The following is a 19,104-nucleotide window of genomic DNA, read 5'->3' as shown; positions in this document are numbered from 1 at the left end:
TATTTCTCATCATCCTACTCTGATTTGCTTCGCAATAAATTGAATTGATTTCCCCAAGTCGAGTCTGTTTTGCCCGTGACAGCAATTGCTGAGGATCTCCCTGTCCTCATCTCAACCCACAAGCCTTTTGTCCCATTTTCTCTGCCTCTGTCCAGCTGAGGATGGGTAGCGATAGAGTGGGTTTTAGTGTTTTAGACACTGTTTAGGGTTTTAGACAGGCTTTACTGGGCACCTGGCATCCAGCTAGGGTCAACCCACCACACAACCATATTGCAGAAACACTAAATTAAGGACTTTAGGCTCACAAGCCACAAATTAAAAATTGTGCAGCTTGCTTTTCATTTTTAAGGCTAGCATACTGGCTTACATGCACCAAATTCATAGAAAGGTCTTCGCAAATATAATCAGAATGCTCTGAAAATGAAGTTCCTTAAACGAAAGTGATTTCTACATGTTTCTTCATCAATTTTGAAGAACAGCTATCAAGAATAGAAACCATTCTCTAAAGGTGCACTGATTTGGAGTGAATTAAATACTTGTGTTATGGAGGGACAGGCAACTTTGACATCAGCCACATTCAAGGGTAGGGCCTGAGAAACACTTCAATCTCAGCTTTTTCAAGAGGTCCTTAACCTGCAAGGACCACAATATGTAGACCAATGCAACTACAGATGAAGTGAAGCCTTGATGAATTTTCCCCCTCCACCTTATTCACCTGAGCCAATTCACTGTAGTCACATAAGTATGTTCACTGTTTTCACTGAGATATTTTTTGAGGAAGAAAGTGACTTAAGTGTATTTACAAGATCAGCTCTACATACATAAATTATAAACATCAGGTTCAGTTTGTGACAGACTAGAAAAAATGACTGAAAAATGTTAACCTTTATGCCCTTCAACTTGTTAGCTACCAAACATATTAAAGTCCAAGTGTGTCAATGATGAAGGGTGCTGAAACACATCTATAGATACCTCATCCAATCTAAACTATCCCACAGTATTCACTTACCAAGCTTGCTTATCAAAGTACAACATTATTTCTTGTATCAGAGGTCTGACAAATATAATTTCACATAGGCTAGTACAGAAGTTCAAAACAGGCAGTTAATATCAGCAGTTAATATCCTCACAGAGTCCAGAAGTTTATCTGAGAAGCATTCACAGAAGGTCTGACACCTTACCATAAGCTGATTTTCTTACACGCATGCTGTAAGAAAAATCAGTTCTAACACACCATTCCTTTTATCATCCCAGTACAAGTTCTCTCCTGATCCTCATGGTGTTGAACCTTACTGTAATAAAGGTACACAGCTCAATTCCCAGTTGTTATGAGTTATAATTCTTTTCCACGAGACTGTTCTTTCTCTCTCACCAATACTTTTCCTAATGAAGATTAAAAAAAAAAAATCTACTACGCTGGTTTCCTTTTGAAACTGTCTGTTGTCACTGATTTGTTTACTTTATTCAGCAATAAGCCCACATTTTACTTGATCAGCTTTTGATACCAATGCAGTGGCTGAAGTTCTTGTTGCTTTTGATGTCCTACTGTCAACTACAGGCAAACTTGAAAACGTCCCTACATGCCTGCTCTTGCTTCTGGATTACTTCCCTGTAGCTTGTTCCTGCTTCCAATCCTTGAATGCTGCGTTTTTGCACTGGAGCTGTTTCCTGTTTAGTCAAGTCAGTCTCCTGACTGGTCTTTCTGTGGATCACTCCTGCGCTTGGAGAATGCTGCCCTTAAAGTCCTGCCAGCTTTCTGTAGTTCCTTGCCCCTTCAGAGCTGCTTTCCATGAGACAATACCTACTACTTCTCTTGTTAAACCCAAGTATGCTCAGCTGAACTCCAGCATCTGTACTCTACTACTTGCCTTCCTCACTCCCCACAGGTTGCTGAACGTCACTATTTCATGAGCATTACAGCAACAACTGCCAGTAATCATCACATCACTAAACAACTCTTCTCAGTGAACAGAAGATCCTCACCCATGGCTGTCTCATCCTATCCAGAAATTTCCCTGACACCAGCCAGAAATCACTCAGACCACTGCGATCAATAGCATCACCTGTGTTTCCTGATCCATGAGACAAATACAATGTGGTCATACCCTGTTCTGAAACATTAAGGGCTTTGTACTCTGGCCACGCCTCAAAATGACAGGCTGTAGGAAGATGCTATGCCTGCAGAAGAGTTTGCTCCAAACTTTTTTTTTCAAGGTCATTCTACCTAAGCCTGGAGAATTACCTTTTTTTACAGCAACAAAGCCAGGAAATACGGAAATACTGGCCTACAGACATCTTAGGCAGTTAAAAAATATTAACATTCAAACTACACTTAAACTCACTGGCATATCTCAGATGAAAAGACACATGAAAAGAAATGGATGGCAGGCAGCCCTATCCTTTAGCAGAAAACCAGCCCTTCAACTTTTGCTTCAACATTCCAGGGTTTCCTAAAGACTACTGTGAGATTCAGAGGTGACACTACCACGTGTGTGGGTGGGATGCATACCTCCACAGCAGGAGACTGATAAATGCAGCTATGAAAACAGACTGGCAGCATATTTTCTCCTGCCCGGTGAAGTTCCTCCAGGCAGGGCAGCCAGATTACAGAGCTCATAAAGGAAAAGTTGCGTCCACGTAGAGCTTTATGGTTTCACATGCTTCCCCAAGCAATAGACACAGACATTGGCAAATGGCCAGCTGCAGCCTGGATGTAGGCTGGCATGGCTTTACATCGTCACTGATGGCAGACTGCCAGCTGCAGTCTTGCCCAGCTCTTCCTTGCCTGCATTCTTTACTACATTACCACAGGGCATGCAAGTGGTGCTGCCTTTGAGCTCTAGGAAAAGGTACCTCCGAAAAAGATCAGTTCGAAAAACCATACCATCTGACCTTCAAAATGCCCAGATTAAAATGTACAGAAGAACACATCACATCTACAAAGAGAACAATCTTTTAAAATCTTGAGGGTTCAACCACACATTAGTACAGAGGCACATGCATACGTATCTCTCTCTGCTGTATTGCATAATTGCCTCTCTCCTTATTCACTAACACAGACGCCTAGGACCAATCCTTCACCTACTTTACCACTATTTAATGCTTCAAACAGAAAGATTTTTAGCCTTTCCTGCCCTTCATAAGTAGAGATCAGAGGAAGACTCCAAAACCTCAGGTTTTCCTGTTACTTTTCCAGGGTACTTGGTTGTGTTAAACCAGAAACAATTGTGACTACTCCTCTCCTGACATAAAATCTCAAGTCCCACTTGCAATACCAATACCAAGACCTGTTTTCAGTTCTTCTAATGCCTTCAGATCAACTCCCTTTCTCAGTATATTATCGCTCAAACCAGCCACTATCAGCAAAGAGCACAAAAACATAAGAACTGCCAAGCCAAAGTGAAACTATCTCAGTATTCATCACTGATACCAGGCAGTAGCAGATGCTTAAGGGAAAGAGTGTAAGAAGCTACACTAGAATGGAGCGACCCTTCCTCTGGTGCATGATACTTTCAGCAAACAGCAGTTCTGGGACTAAGCTGGAGGAAGCACTTGAATCTGTGTTCTAAACAGCTGACAATGAACTAAAAGAAGGGTTAGCGTTCATTAAAGGGAAACCTTGCAAACTTACTGCCAGCTCTTCCCAGCCACCTGCTTTTTACTCCTGATGAAGAATCAAGACAATCATGCAAGGTGAACCAACAGGACACTGTTTACTGAAGGACACCTGCAGAACTGGAGGCATATCGCTCAGCACCTAAGCGGCATTATATACTTGGGAAACTTCCTTGCATGCCAGCATGACTAAAGTAGCTGAGGAATATCTGGCACATTTTTTAGATTATTTGTTCAAACTCTTTTTTTTTTCGTATAGCCAAGCATCTATATTAAATAAAAAGTGTGGTCCAGTCCTCTGAAAATGTTTTCTGTGTATTAGAGGGGAAAAGGAATACTGATTCTGTTGTCTCCTTTACCCATCCATGACACAACTTCCAAAAGACTGCAAAGGGGAAAGGGAAAAGTCAGTTACCTCTTAAAAATTTATAGCGGAGATATCAAAATAGCTGTTTCAGAGAACCAGGTGAGGAAGAGTTATAAACATAATCCAAGGCCTCCTAATAAAAAGTAGGTTTTCTAGAGAAGAGTCAGCAAAATAGTAATTTCAAGGATTCAGGTTTGACCTCCGCAAACCTGACCTGGTCAAGTACGCTTAAAAAGTGTCTGGGGTGAATTTTGCTTAGTGTGTCTTTCCTTTAGGACACTGACTAAACTAGAGTTAAGAGTCACTGATAAGAGAACTACATGGGTAACAAAACTGAAAATTTGATCCTGATCAGAAGACACAAAAGATTTTTACAGCATATGCAGTTCTGTTGATAGCTGAATTTCAGGGAGACAAATTCAGGTACATGTCTCTGTTCATTTTTGTTACCCATCCAAATTTCAGTCAACACAGTGATTTTCAGAAAAAAATAAAGAAAGAACACAAGAGAGGAGAGTTATCAGAGACTGGACTCTCAAAAGGTTCCCCAGCAGGCTTCCTCCTTTTCAGACTGCTGCTGCTTCAACTAACAGAGATCCTCATGGCCCACTTCTGTCTGCTCTTTGTCTTTCATATTTCAATTCTTTCCTTGTCTCCCACACCATCTTAATGTGATCCTCACCTCCTTTGCGCTTCACACTCTTGTACTCTTGGAAATGCCTACTTGTCACAAAAAGCTTGTTGAGAAGTTGGATAGACATCCAAACTATTTAAACACTGTTCTTTCCCTCTATGCTATGGCCAGAAACGAATCCCAAGCACGTCTGTGAAATAAAGGTGATATAAAACATGTAAATAAACTCTTGTCTAAGAAAAATTCTGCCTAAAAATCCCCTCAGCAATGTATTTTGAAATGTTTTTCTTTTCCATGTTCATTTTTTCATGCACTGTGGATCTTAAACCTGCAGGACAACACAATTCTAATAATTTCAATGGGGTTATTACCCTTATCTTGTAACAGACTTCTCTCCTTCCACATACTAAAGAGCACAATGTTTTTGGTTTCGTTCAGTCTTCTCCACTTGGCTCTCCATTGTTCTAAGACCTAAGCTAAAGCTGAGTAGAGGTATAGGTTTTTCATTTGGATACTCACATAGATTTGTATCTTACCTGTGCTGTGAAGGATAACACTTCACCAACCATATATAGATGTCCTTATTTTTTTTTTTTTACTTTTTGTAACACTGGTAAAACTGAAGCTAGATCTTTGCCATAAAGCTTGAGAGAGTCTTAATCTGTTTGCCTATCTTGAATGGATTTGGTTTGTTGAGGCATCTACTCTAAGAAGTTATGATTAAAGCAGAAACATCTTGGAGCATATACCTATATTATGCGTATATATGCACACACTGTCCCCAGTACTCATTGGCCTCATGTGTGTACTTACTTTCAAGGTGTGCAGGGTGTCAGTCCATTCCATGGAACCTATCTGAGGTATAGCAGTAAGGAGTATGCTAGTAGCCTTATTTGCATTCCCTTTCAGCGTCTTTAAAACTTTATCCACTGAAACCTAGAAATACAAGAAAACTAAGTGGCGCCTCTCAACTTGGATGGCATGCATTTTAAATACTAAAATAAATTCATTTAACTCATGCATCTCTATGTGAAAAGATGAAGCCTTAAAATGCCACAATCATTTTAGCCGATAAAAAGTTCTTTCCTCTGTGGGTGAATGTCTGATTACGTTTTACACAAACAGGAGAACCAAAACAGATCCATCATTTTCAACAGAGCTGCAAAGAAAGAACACCAGACCAGTTATGGGAAGACAAGCTCATAAACAGAGCTGACAAGCTTCATACACACAGACCTTCTGATTCAGACAAGAGGAGACAAAAGGTTTATTAGCAGCAAGGTAAGTTTATGAAAATAAATGAGGTAGCAACAATTGATTCTGTTCTTACTTTCACAATCATTCATCCAGAATAACTCACTGATACTGATGTAAGTAAGAACAGATTTAGTTCAGTATGTGATCTCTTACCAAAACCCACAGGTTCTAACCCAGATCCTTCAGGACAAGACCCAGAGAAAAAAGTTTCACTCACCGCTTCTTCATGTTCCTTCCAGCAGTCGTAATCTGTTGCCATGGCAATACTAGCATAACTCATTCCAGCTTCTTTTGCAAGAATCACTTCAGGCACTGTGGTCATGTTGATAACATCAGCTCCCCAGCTGCGAAACATCAAGCTTTCTGCTTGAGAACTGAAACGCGGGCCTTCAATTGTGATCATCGTCCCCTTGGAATGACACTGGAGCCCAAGCTTCTTGGCAGTCTCAATAAGAACCTGCAAAACATGCCAACATCAGGAAAAGGAAATAATTCCCCTGGTGCACTGCTTTTACATCCCATCAAAAAGATTACATACACAAGAAATCAGCTTTATACAAAGCAGTCAAGCTTCATATGGTTACAGCTGTCCAAAACCATGGATCAGTTTCAGTTTCCTTATCCAGCAATATAAATTAATAGTCCTGCTAATAGGAACAATCTTGAACTCATCTGATTTTGTTAGTATCAGTTGGATTACCATTTTCAATGCAGATCAAGAAGCTAGAGCGATATTTAGCCTGTGCTTACATTGAGAACAGAATGGTGAAAATGCTTCACTGAGCATTTTCCATACAGAATTTCCATGGAATTTCCATATTACCACACGGTGGAGTTAAGCAGGTGAGAACACTAATAGGAAATTCACCTTTTGAAAGTAAAACTTTACAAACGTATACTTCAAAGAGTACTCTGGGAATCTGCAGAGAAATTACTACCATTTCTTCCCATGCCTGTGACTGAGTGGTCAGTCATATACCATGTACTTCACATTAATCTTTACAGATCCAACTAGGACCTTGTATATAGCAGAACCATGATTACTTTCTCTCTTGGTAAACAACCTGGCTAACACCAGTCTGTACAGTAGGAATAAGACTATACCAGCATGTGTAAATGGGACTAAGACACCCATAACTATGATGGTATCTGTTTAAAATGACCATCAACAGAAAAGCAAAGCTCGAAAAGAAGTATAAAAGCAGCATGAAAAATTGTGACAGGACAGGAGAGACCATAACACAGCAGCAGTGAAAACCTAGTCTGACACCACCAGAAGCTGCGTTATCAGCATCACAACTTTCACACAGGCAAGGTGGAGCAGCCTCCCTGCAAAATGCTGTGAGAAGTCTGCCCTCCTGCCAGTTGGTGGACCTGCCATACAGAGGTGCAACCAGCAGTGATACCTTGAGGGTGCTATGTGTGACCCTGTGGGGTGCCCCCTTGCTGGCATGTGGGATCAGTGGATTGTGTGGAGCAGCCCAAGTACAGATAAAGCTGGAGTACCCACATCTCCCACTCCAGATGCGTGTAACCAGGTAAACCTGCACTCCCAGAAGAGGGTAGGTGTGCATGTAACCCACGTGTGCTGGGGAAAGGTATCCGTGGATGCCACCATGTGAATACGCGTGTAAGGGTAAAACAGAGCTTCTGGGGCTTAGCGACAGAAGGACACTTAGAAATTTGTAGATGTTTATTAACATGCTGTAAGTTAATGTAATATTAATCACACCTAATATTGTGGTTTATTGCTGACATGCATTCTGAATGTATGATTCATTGAATGCCAGTTAATTACACATTGCTAATACATCAACAGACAACTTCAATTGTGATTTCACTTAAGCCACAGTTGAGCAGTATTTCCCTGAAACTCTTTACAAAGTTCCAACTTTACTCTCTAAGATGTTGCAGTAAATTCCAGTTTCTGAAAGCAGCAATAACCAGGGCACCCTATGTTATTCAAAAGTTTGCAGCTGGAGAAAAGATAAACTTCTTTCAAATTCTCATTTAATTTACAGTGCATAAACCAAATAAACCAGAGTATTTTCACATATTTGCACATACACAATACAAAGTTTTCAGATGTTTTCATGCAAAATTCCTTAATTAGCCTACTACATTAATAGTTTTGGCTTTATTATTATTGCGTTTATGTATGAATTTCCCCTGAATTAGGATAAACTTTGATGAAATGATCTCAAAAATCTTCAGGGATAGTTCCAGGAAAAAAGCTTAAGTCATTTTTATCTGGTATTTTCAAACGAAGTGAAAGTACCCCTTTTCAGCCTCACAACCCATGTGTTCTTTAAAACATCTGTTAGGCTGATTAGAACACATAGGCTAATAAGATAATGATCACGTAAGACTGGGAAGTACCTAAATGTTTTTTCTCTGTTTCAAAAGGAGCATTTCTCTGTTGGCTTTTCAAAGAATGTAATACTCAAAGAGTATTGTCTCTAGCTACTTAACAATCGAATGAAAACTAGCCTTGGCATGTGTTTCCTGCAACCTCAGGAAATGGCTTATGTGTATCTACTTACCTTTTTCAAAAAATGAGAAAGAGACACAGCGTGAAATACTGCCAATCATTTCAGCAATAACATGTGGCTTTATTCCAGTTCAGAAAGTGTACAGTTAGCTCTCAATAAATTCCTTTGATCTGTTGTGACATGACATGCTCAAAGTCAGTAAGAAACTATATGCCAACTAATCTTTGGTAAGAGCTCTTGTTGCATGAAGTATTTTGAATAATTTGCTGCTCAATGGAAGAAGGGCAAAAACATGCATATGTATAACATGTAGCGGTTTGCTTCCTCATGAGATTCAAAATTGCAAAACACCTTGATCCCTAGTGCATTGAAGCATTGGTCTGCTAACAGTGCTGTGGACTTGCTGGTTGATATCTCAAAACCACACAGCCAATTAATAAAAAAGGCTATAATGACACTGAAGTGAACTGGTGACAATAACAGAATAGCTCAGTAGTACAAATACTTATACATGCTCTGGGTATAGTTTGGGCCACCTGCTTCCCAATTCAATGTTGTCCTGCTCAGTGTAGTAACTGACTGCACAGAGGACAAGCCTCTTGGATAGTTATGACAGATTCCGTTAAGTATTGCTGTGTCCCTGCAGAATGTACCTCCCTACAGCTTCTGATCAGAGCATTCCACAACAGCACAAAATGCACAGTTCAGTCTTCATTTTCCCTTTTCCTCAGGTCTAAGAATAAGCTAAGGTGGCATATTTAATCACAGATACACTCCTCCCAGAGCTTATAAAGGTGTTGAAAAACAGAGCAGTGTTTCACACTGCTTAGTCTAAGCGGTTTTAAAGCCTGAATATCTTGAAGTGACAGAACTAAGAGCAACAGTTAAGAATAAAAGGCTACTGTCATGTGGCTTGTTTCTATCTTTAACATCCTTCAAACTAAGCCTTGACTCTCCACCACCATCCACTGCTACAACGCACAAAAGCACAAATGCAATATTATACTTTCTATGAATGCTAAAGTACTATTTATTTAATTATTTGTATGAAGTATGTAGAGTGCCTCTGCCATAGGTACAGTTTTATTAGGAACAAAAATCAACTAACTTTCCTGCTTTCTCCACTTTGTTGCTTTCCTGGCTTGTTACCTGATAAATAAAGATCTTTTGTCCTGTTATTAAGGTGCTGTGGGAATCTAGGTTGCCAACTCTCATCTTCCCTTAGGAAGACAGCTCCTACAGACACAAGATCTTTTACTTCCCATGTCTTCTAAATGTTACACTTTTCCTTGAAACCATAACATCACTGAGGAACAGGAATAAATAGGTGCAGATTGCCTCTGTATTCTAAGAATGCATAATTAGACTACTACATCATGAGTAAGTGCCATAAAAATAACATTTCTAAATACTATTACAGAATTCACTAACCTCTCTGGTTTTGGTGCAGAACGGCTCTGCCATTGGAATATGACATACTCCTGAAAGAGTGGAATGTTGCCCATCGTATAAAGTACAATGTCTTTTAGTTGTCCTAGAAAAGCAGAAAACATGCTCTGAGATAAAAACAGGTAGAAAACAGAAGAGAAAGCAAGAAATTGACACAAATCCAAAACCATGGCATTCCTGCAAGGGAATAAAAACATCAGTATGATATTAATGACTACCTGTAATCCTGTTGTACAAATCTTTCAGAATTGAGCCCAAGAGTGTAAAACTGTGACTCCAGTAGAGCACTGTCAACTAATTATAGAGAAAATCTATTGTTAACAAGACGCTGAAATGATGATTTGTTCCTAAATGACAGAAACAGACACATTATATGCAAGAATCAGCTAAATTTAACAGTCAGGCAAGTAATCTCTGAAAAAAAGGACACAGTAAGCTTTCAGGAAGGGAAGGGATCAAGTCTGAATTACCACAAAGCTAGTCAAAATAGAGCTTATTCATATCATTGCATTCTTACATTGAAAGGATGGGAATTTATACGACTGTCCTGAACAGGACTGCTTCCTGAACAAAAGAGGTGTGAACTGAACCAGAAAAATCCTGGAACAGGATGTCTACGTATTCTCAGAAAGATTACACACATGCATTGGTAGCTTGCAAACAGAAGAATCCTTTTTCTCCCTTCTTTCAATTGAGAAACTGTTTCCTTGCATGGCAATGGTAAAACATGCTGCAGGAATTACCATCCAGCAGCCACTTTGACAACTACTGGAATTGTTACCCACTATCACTTTACTTTCAAATGCACTGCCTCAAGCTAATTTAGCCAAGTGGATGGTGAAAACCCTCTGAAACAAAATTCTTTGAGACATTCCCTTCTTCCTCCTAGTGTGTCACATATTATACTTTATAGGAGAAAAGGCAACAGCCAAATTCAATCCACAGTTAAAATACAAATTTCTGCTGGTAATACTGCTCACAATAGTTCCCCACACAAATCACCAGCAAATATCTAAAAGAAGGTTTTAAATACAACTTACATATTAAAGCAAATTTGAAAAAGGAAAAAAAAATAGAAAAAAAAAGAGAATCAATGGGGTACCTTTAAGGATTAGATTATAAAATAGGAAAAGAGATCAGCAAATTAAAAACATATGCAAAATGGGATACAGCTGTTAACATTGGTTGAAACACTAACATTAATTTTTCCTTTATGGGATACTGAAGAACTGCAAACAGAATGTATCTGATTTTACACACTTTTTTTTCAGTGTCTGCTAATGAATTATTTAGTATTGCAGGAAATGGGAAAAGTCATAATTCATTTCCTGCATTACAGTATTTCAGATGTTGTTAGTCAGGCTCTTTCACTCAGAACGCCCTAAGGAAAGATCACATATATGCAAACATTAATCTCTGACTTTCAGATACCCTGTGGCCATTCTTATGAGAGAATGGTCACATCACTACACGGTCCAATAAAGAAATCCCACTATGTTTAGCACCATACATACAACCTGCATGGGGATAAGTAACAACGGTAAAACCTATGACTGCTCTGAGCAATGGACCACATGTGTCTGCACTCAGAGAGCAACAATTTCTCTTCTGCATGGAAGGCTGCAACTCTGCAAAGGCCACAGCTATTCGATACAGGGCCAGCTGCCAGCTGATATGTCTGTAAATTGCTTGGCTCAGGGTGAGAATAAAGGCAGATTCGAACCAATCTCTGATTCTTGTTATCTATGAAGTGACGACTGGCACAGAGGAATGCCCTTTAGGCTCTCCCTTCTACAGCCCTGCTACGAAAGTCAGGAGTTGGCCATCCTGATCTGTCCCACTCACCTGTCTGCAAGCTACAGGGCAGCAGTACCTAATTTTCAATGCTTCGATACCACTTCTCTGTAGCCCTTGTAGAGAGAATTAAGGTTACAGAATCACAGATGCTTTCCTCGCCTTACTGTCACAGAGGCAAAGAGCCAGAGAGCAAAGGACAGTATCTGCCTAAGGGTCCTCTCATTAATCAGTTTCAAGACCTTCTGCACATAGCCTGGGTGACTCATGAAGCCAGCCGGGAACAAGAAATAAGGAACTCAACAGCCACTCTTCAAAGACAATCTGCTCCTTCGATCTAACAGTTTTAAACGTGGAGAAGTTTGCATCCCCTCCATCAGAAGGCGAGCCTGCTTAACAACAGAGAATGACTGAATGTTATACAATTGCCTGACTGTTTACATTAAAACAGGAAGAAGTCACCAAGTGCCTGCCCAGAAACTAGCCACACTACTCATAGTAGAAGCGCACAATCCAGAAGGATCAAGCACAGCATAAAGGGGAAAGTACAGAGATACTCCCAGTGGGGGAGATCAGAAGCAGCACCTGAAAGCACTGGACTGACAACTACAAGCAAGCAGCTAAGAGCCAGGGCTGCATAGCTCCTGCTGTCCATCTGTATTGGGCCTGGCTGAGGTGGAGTTAATTTTCCCCATAGCAGCCCTCACAGTGCTGTGCTTTGTATTAGTAACTGGAAAGGTGCTGATAACACACCGGTGCTTTGGCCACTGCGAGCAATGCTCAAATAGCATCAAGGCTGTCTTTCCAACATTCCCCCACCTTACCGGTAGGCTGGGGGTGGGCAATATCTTGGGAGGGGACATAGCTAGAATAGCTGACCCAAACTGACCAAAGGGATATTCCGTACCACATGACGCCTGCTCAGCAATAAAAGGTAAGAGAAAGCAGTGGGGGCCATTTGTTAATACAACATTTGTCTTCTGGAGCAATTACTACGTGTACTGAAGCCCCACTTCCTGGGAACTGGCTGAACATTGCCTGCTAATAGGAAGTCGAGAATAAATCTTTTGTTTTGTTTCTGCATGCAGCCTTTGCTTTTGCTTCATTAGACTGCCTTTATCTTGATCCATGAGGTCTTCTTCCGTCTTATTTTCCCCGGAGAGAAGTGATAGAGTGGCTTGGTGGGCACCTGGTGTCCAGCCAAGGTAACTCACCACACCATGTGACCTCTGCAGGACTCTATGGAGAACACCCACTGGACCCTCATGCTGCCTCTGTGCCAAATCAGTGGATGGTGGTACAGGAGAAAAGGGAATTCTTTCCCTGGAAAAGGGGCATGTATGTTTTTATGCATAAATGCTTGCATGTCAAGCTCAAGACCACAGTGGTACTCATACAGCAAACCTTTCACTGTTGCATAGTTTTGCCATGCCTGCCTTGCCCTTACCTCTGTTTCAGATTCACAGACACACACACTGCAATTTTGAAGGTGTTCCCAGAATTTGCATTCCTCACCCTGTGGCAATAGCAACACTTTTAACCAGACAGTAAGGTTGCTTTTGCTCCTTCATTTTGATTTTATCACAATGACACAAGATTTTTCCGGCAATGCTAACTATGACTGATGCTAGGAAGTCAAATAAGTGAGCCAATCACTTCCATCTGTGACAGACAGTCCTCTACCACTTGCATCATCACCCTCCTCTATCTTTCAGTAATGTTGAATTATCAACAAGCTACTGGCATCTGCTGTATAAAAAGGAGTCTCAGCATGCTCTGCCTCTTCAGGGACACTGAAAGAAAGTTCTCCCACGAAAAATTTTACAGAGTGCAACAATACTGTAATAACTGTAATGGTACATGTGACACAAAGAATTCAAACAATAAAGCTGGCAGCTGTTACAGGATTTCTTTTATGAAGCTATTTTCTGCATTTTCCTTACTGATCTGAGTCATCTAAGTAGTTACCTTCTTACTCTTCTTTTCCTAGTGAACATCAGCAGCAAACCAAACAGAAAGCATTTAGAGCCCCTAATCTGCCCCTAGCCAGTCGACTAACAGTGCTATAATAAACTAACAGGAGCCAAAGAAAAAAAATTCTTCCAGATTTTTTTTTTATGCACTTGTTTCAAAGAAGAGAACAACTGTTGTAGCCCATAATAGTACCTGTGGTTACTTTTGGATTTGGAAGTAGGGAGAACACCATTGTAAATATTTTGGTACTTATTCAACAAAATGTATCTTTCACTGTTTAAATACACACACTAATACATAAGCATGAAGAAAGCAGAGACTGTATATACGAAATCAAACACTTTCTAAGAGAGCTAATGATCCAAAGAATTAAGATCTCAAAAGTTTGGAAATGCTGCATAGTTCCGATTATACCTATTCAGTGTTCCCCACTAAACCTGTGTCAAACCTATGCCCTAAACTAGACAGAAGTCCTACACAACTCCATATACAGAGATCGTGTCATTAATGCCACAGAGCGTATGACCCCAGGGGGATAAAATTACAGTTGTTGCCTACTGCTTTCTGCTCAATTCTAGCTCTTCTTCTATGCACTATTCCTTCTTCTTGCTTCATACCTGAAAGGAGAATTATGATGAGACAGGGATCATTTAAATTGCAGCAAATGTCTATTGAGAACTAGAGCCCAGATACCAAAACGTACCTGGACACCTAGAAGGGACTGACTTTAATGGCAGCTTGCATAAATCCTTCTGAACTAGACCCAAAGCCTGCTTCCTATGTAGTGCCTGGCATTGGTTAATCATCATATAGAAGGCAGGGTACCCTTCATGAAAAACAACTGACTGTTTTTGCAGCTTTAACCAGTACCTTCTTTCCATGTCTGCCAACATAGTTTGTTTGCAGGTCCTGGTATTTCATTAGAAGGTATTTCAGAAATTTGCATCTTTTCAGACTTTGGTGGACAATTAATCTATTTTGTCCCGTGGGAGTATCTTCCCGTCAGCAGCATTGTTTTCATAATGATTTATGATACATAGCACAATCACTTTTACAGATGCTACACACCTGTGAAAGGCAAAAATGCAGACTCTACCTCCCAAAGAACCAGCAGTCTAACACCCACTGGCAAAGAACATCAGGGAAAAAGACAAAAGAACTCAAACTGTCAAATGAAACAGACTACCATGAATTATCAGTTTTCTGAATTAAAGGGCAAGGCAATAAAGAATTTAAAACTCACATTACGTGTTGTTTTCCACACTGAAACATTCTCACATGCTTTGTGAGAAGCTTCTTGGTTTCCTGAAGCCATGAAAGAAGTCCCCGCAAGTTCCCACTCTCCTGTATCAAAATGAAAATTTACTTGCCTGAATTAAACACTGCTCATCTATGGGCTATGCCATTACTACTGCTGATCATCTGAATAAACTCTAAATGAAGACACAGATCAGAGAATCACAGAGTGGTTGAGGTCAGAAGGGATCTCTCAGGTCATCAGGTCCAAGCCCCCTGCTCAGGCAGGGCCACCTAGAACTGGTTGCCCAGGACCATGCCCAGGCAGCTTTTGAGTATCTCCAAGGATGGAGACTCCACTACCTCTCTGGGCAACATGTGCCAGTGTCTGGTTACCCTCACAGTGAAAAAGGGTTTCTTGATGCTCAGCGGGAACCTCCTGTGTTTCAGTTTGTGCCTATTACCTCTTGTCCTGTCACTGGGCACCCCTGGAAAGAGCCTGTCTTGGTTTTCACCCTTCCTTCGGGTATTTATACACATTGATGACATCCACCCTCCCGAGCATCCTGCTCTCCAGACTGAAGAGTTCCAGATCTCTCAGCCTTTCCTCACAGGTGAGATGCTCCAGTCTCTTCAGGATCTTTGTGGTCCTTTGCTGGACTGCCTCCAGTATGTTCATGTCCCTCTTGCACCGGGGAGCCCAGCACTGGACACAGTATTCCAGGTGCAGTCTCACCAGTGCTGAACAGAAGGGAAGAAGGATCACCTCCTTCGACCTGCTGGAAACATCCCTATTAATCCAAGATAATACTATTTGCCTTCTTTGCTGTGACGTAAATGATCCCTGTCCTTTCACTCATCTTCACATCAGATAAATATACTTATTTGTTCTATAACTTTTTTTTTTTTCTGGAAAGGGACATGTTCTTAAAACCCAAACTTAACCAAGCTGATTATTTTCGTTCCAGCTCAGAAGTTATGATGCAGAATGGTAAGTGCTAGGAAATGTAAAGCTATGTGAGGAGATTAGATAGCTTCAAAATGAATTGTTAATTTTGGTAATGACATTTTAGATGAAGGATGGTGTCAGATTTCACATCTGGTTCGTTTCCTGGCTCCGTTAATGTCTTTGTGCCTGACCTCTGCAAGAGTTAGTTTCTCCATGTTTCCACCCCTCATCCATAGCAGATAACAACTGCAATCATTCCAACTGTTTCTTGTTTAAAACTGCAGGCTCTCCGCACCAGAGGCTACTTCTTACCATACATGCAGTTCACAGCTTTGCATGGTTAGGCTCCCCTTACCTACCTAGGAGTCTGCTAATGCTGTCAAAATAACTGGTGCTCTACTCGCAATCATCCAAACCGTGTACCAAATTATGTTTAATATCTTTCCTAGATAAACCAATATCTATACTAAAATTACTAATTTCCAAGTACTACTGGCAGAATAAGGATGATTATGATGTAATCTGTATAAACAAAGCGATCAGCCTAAATACTTTTAGACTTGAGAAAAATAAGAAAAAAAAGACCATTGTCAGTAATCCAGCTGCTCTCCACCCATAAATCAACTCTAGTATAACAGGAAGCAGTTTATATGGGGCTTGCTCCTGCAGGGTACTTAGTCATTTAGATACACCGTATTTATTAAAACATGCTCTCTTACAAGAAAAAGCAGTTCAGTTACACACACAAAAACTGTCAGTAAGTCAAAACTTGAACAGCACTACACTGCAGAGAACAAACCTAAGTATACATGTTCAGTTGGCAATGAAATATTGCCATCAGACCCCCAAAAGCAGAAAGAAGCTGCATAAACCATTCCGAACACTTAAAATTGGGTGTAATACCCAAATAAGACTTCCAGATATAGTACACTTATAGATACTAAGAATAAATTTACCTCTTAAAAATGTGCAACTACATTTTTTAAATACTTGTTGTAGTTGGCGACCTTTAAATGCAGCTTCCCCCTCCCCTTCCCCCTACCCCCCTCCACTTGGTTGAATTTTTCTAAACATCAGATAATCAAGGAGGGGAGGACTGACTGGAGTACACAGATTTTGGAAAAAATTTACTTCCTTATGATTCTTAGCAAATAAAAAACGTTAGCATCAATCCTTGTTTTAAAACAACCTCCTCTCTTTTCCCACTGTGTTCCAGTCGATCTCTCTTCTGTAGAGACTCATTATTAATGTGTATGTTTTCCTACACAGCTCCTACTACGCTTTCTTGCACCTCTCCATCTCATTTGGGATTCTTCTCAGAATTTAGAACAGCTTGTACTCTTATCCTTCCCCACATCTGAAAATAGGAGATCTTTTCTCTTCAGAAGACTCTTCCCAAGGAACTATACAGCTCAAAGCCTTGTATTTCTTCTATGTGTTAGAGTTGTACTTGTAATCTCATTCCTGTTTCCTATCATGTCTTCTTGTATGAATCTTACCTTTTGCCATAAGAACTGAGGCTATCACCTCATTCCACAAGAACTTAATTTAACATGTTATTATATGGCTTAACCTCACTTGGACCCTTTTTTCTCTCCCAAAAACTAAAAGCACAATTAAAAACAAATTTTACTCACCTGTCAATGAACTGGTCAATTATGACAAGATCACCAGGTTGTATTTCTTCTCGTAATGAACCACAGGCAGTAGTCACTAATACATGAGAACAATTTTCTTCTTTTAATGCCCAGATATTGGCACGGTAATTGACATTCGACGGCATAATCGTATGATGCCTTCCATGCCTGCAAAGATACACGTTGCAAGAGAGTAAAATAAATCAGACTGAAATTGCCTTCCTTCTCCCAGATGAAGAGAATTCCAGGAAATGTAATTTCCCTAACAACACTGGAAGTGGAACTGATCATTTCAGCCACTTTCAGTGTACCTTGTTTTCCTAACTGTATTAAGGTTCTCTCAGCATTTGATTTAAGAAGTAGCAGTGCAGTTTTCTTTTTAAATGCAAAATTTTTAAGTTCAAGACTAATTAAAAGAATCTTGAAGATACGATCCAAATACACTTTGATAGCTTCAAGAGACCAAAAAGCATTTTTTTCTGATTTTTTAAATTCAGTTCTGTGGATTCTGAAAACCCAGGTGTAGCAAATTAAATGTTTCATACACTACAACAAATCTGTAAGATTTATATACACCCGCACAAATTTTCTGCTCAGAAGTGCTGTTTGTATTCCCAGAAAAAAGTGGCACATCACAGGAAATTAAAAGCAAAAAGAACACAATGTTTTAATCTGTCACCTTCCCAAAGTAAACAGTAGAATCACCACATTTTTCTCTTTATTCTTAAAATGATCTGACAGCTTTCATAAACCGTAAGAATGACTTCATACTGTTGCAGTATACTTTTTCACCAAGACAACAAATATTTAGTCTTATAAGCACAAGCTTTTGTGTTATCTCCATCATCGCTACAGAGCTACATCAGTCACATAATGATTAAACACATTTGAAAATTATTTTCAATCATGTTAGAAGAAAGGAGGAACTTAATTTCCTAAGAGATTCTTTCGCAGAGACCAAAAGGTCTTAAGAACTCCATCAATTTGGAACTGGGAGTTGAACAAAACATGACCAAGCACTGTCAGGCAGGATTCCCACGTTGTCATTAGCATTTCTGATAAGCTACTACGCATGTAGATTTATTGTTTAATGCTGCAGTTGCTGTCATAATCCTCCTCTAGAATATATATGCCTTTTTTTTTTTTTTTTTTTTTTCAATCCGGCATTCACGAGCAAGTCTGTTATTTTTCCCAAAAACATGAAGTGAAGTTGCAGGTACCTTAGCCCCAAAAGTAAACTCATGAGGGTTGTATGGGAATGATGATAAATCCCGGTGAGGACGTAAACCACGGCTGAGCTGTTCAGCCATCTGTAGCCCAAGGCCTACTTTGATACAGCACCGCTATGAGATCTTGGCTTAGCATTTCATTTGAGAAAATGAGAAAAATGTTGTCCAGGTGTAATAAGCTACATAAGCAAAGTCCATGCTAGATAAGAAAAGTAAAACCACAGTCAGGAGTGTAGCTGCAGAGATGGTAACAGTCAGTAACTTAACAGCAAAATCTGTTATGAAAAGATTTGGGGCCCTGAGTGCACCACTGGGTTGTAACTGCCCTGGCCAGCCTCACCCTGGGCCTCCACCCAAACACTTGGTGCCCATGAGCCGAGGTGTTCCTGCCTCCAAGCTCAGGCCCCAGCCTTCACTCCTGGCCTGAGCCATGTCACAGCTGCGCCCGTCCCCAGCCTTGTCTCCTGGATG

The 19,104-nt window shown here is 40.2% G+C and overlaps 1 protein-coding gene across 3 annotated transcripts in view; it reads right to left on the bottom strand.

Moving 5' to 3' along the window:
• Positions 1-19,104, bottom strand: part of MTAP (methylthioadenosine phosphorylase) — a 37,784-nt gene that overhangs the window by 6,739 nt on the left and 11,941 nt on the right. For all 3 annotated transcript variants that reach the window (XM_074570508.1, XM_074570510.1, XM_074570509.1), the window contains exons 4-7: positions 17,405-17,572; positions 9,797-9,899; positions 6,091-6,330; positions 5,430-5,552 (exon numbers count right to left, since the gene is read on the bottom strand). In XM_074570508.1, the coding sequence (XP_074426609.1) occupies positions 5,430-5,552; positions 6,091-6,330; positions 9,797-9,899; positions 17,405-17,572 (634 nt within the window). The remainder of the gene's footprint in view (positions 1-5,429; positions 5,553-6,090; positions 6,331-9,796; positions 9,900-17,404; positions 17,573-19,104) is intronic.

The sequence above is a fragment of the Larus michahellis genome, chromosome Z (assembly GCF_964199755.1).
Source record: "Larus michahellis chromosome Z, bLarMic1.1, whole genome shotgun sequence".
Taxonomy (NCBI): domain Eukaryota; kingdom Metazoa; phylum Chordata; class Aves; order Charadriiformes; family Laridae; genus Larus; species Larus michahellis.
The sequence above is the reverse complement of the archived record's forward strand: the minus strand, read 5'-3'. Positions and strand labels throughout refer to the sequence as shown.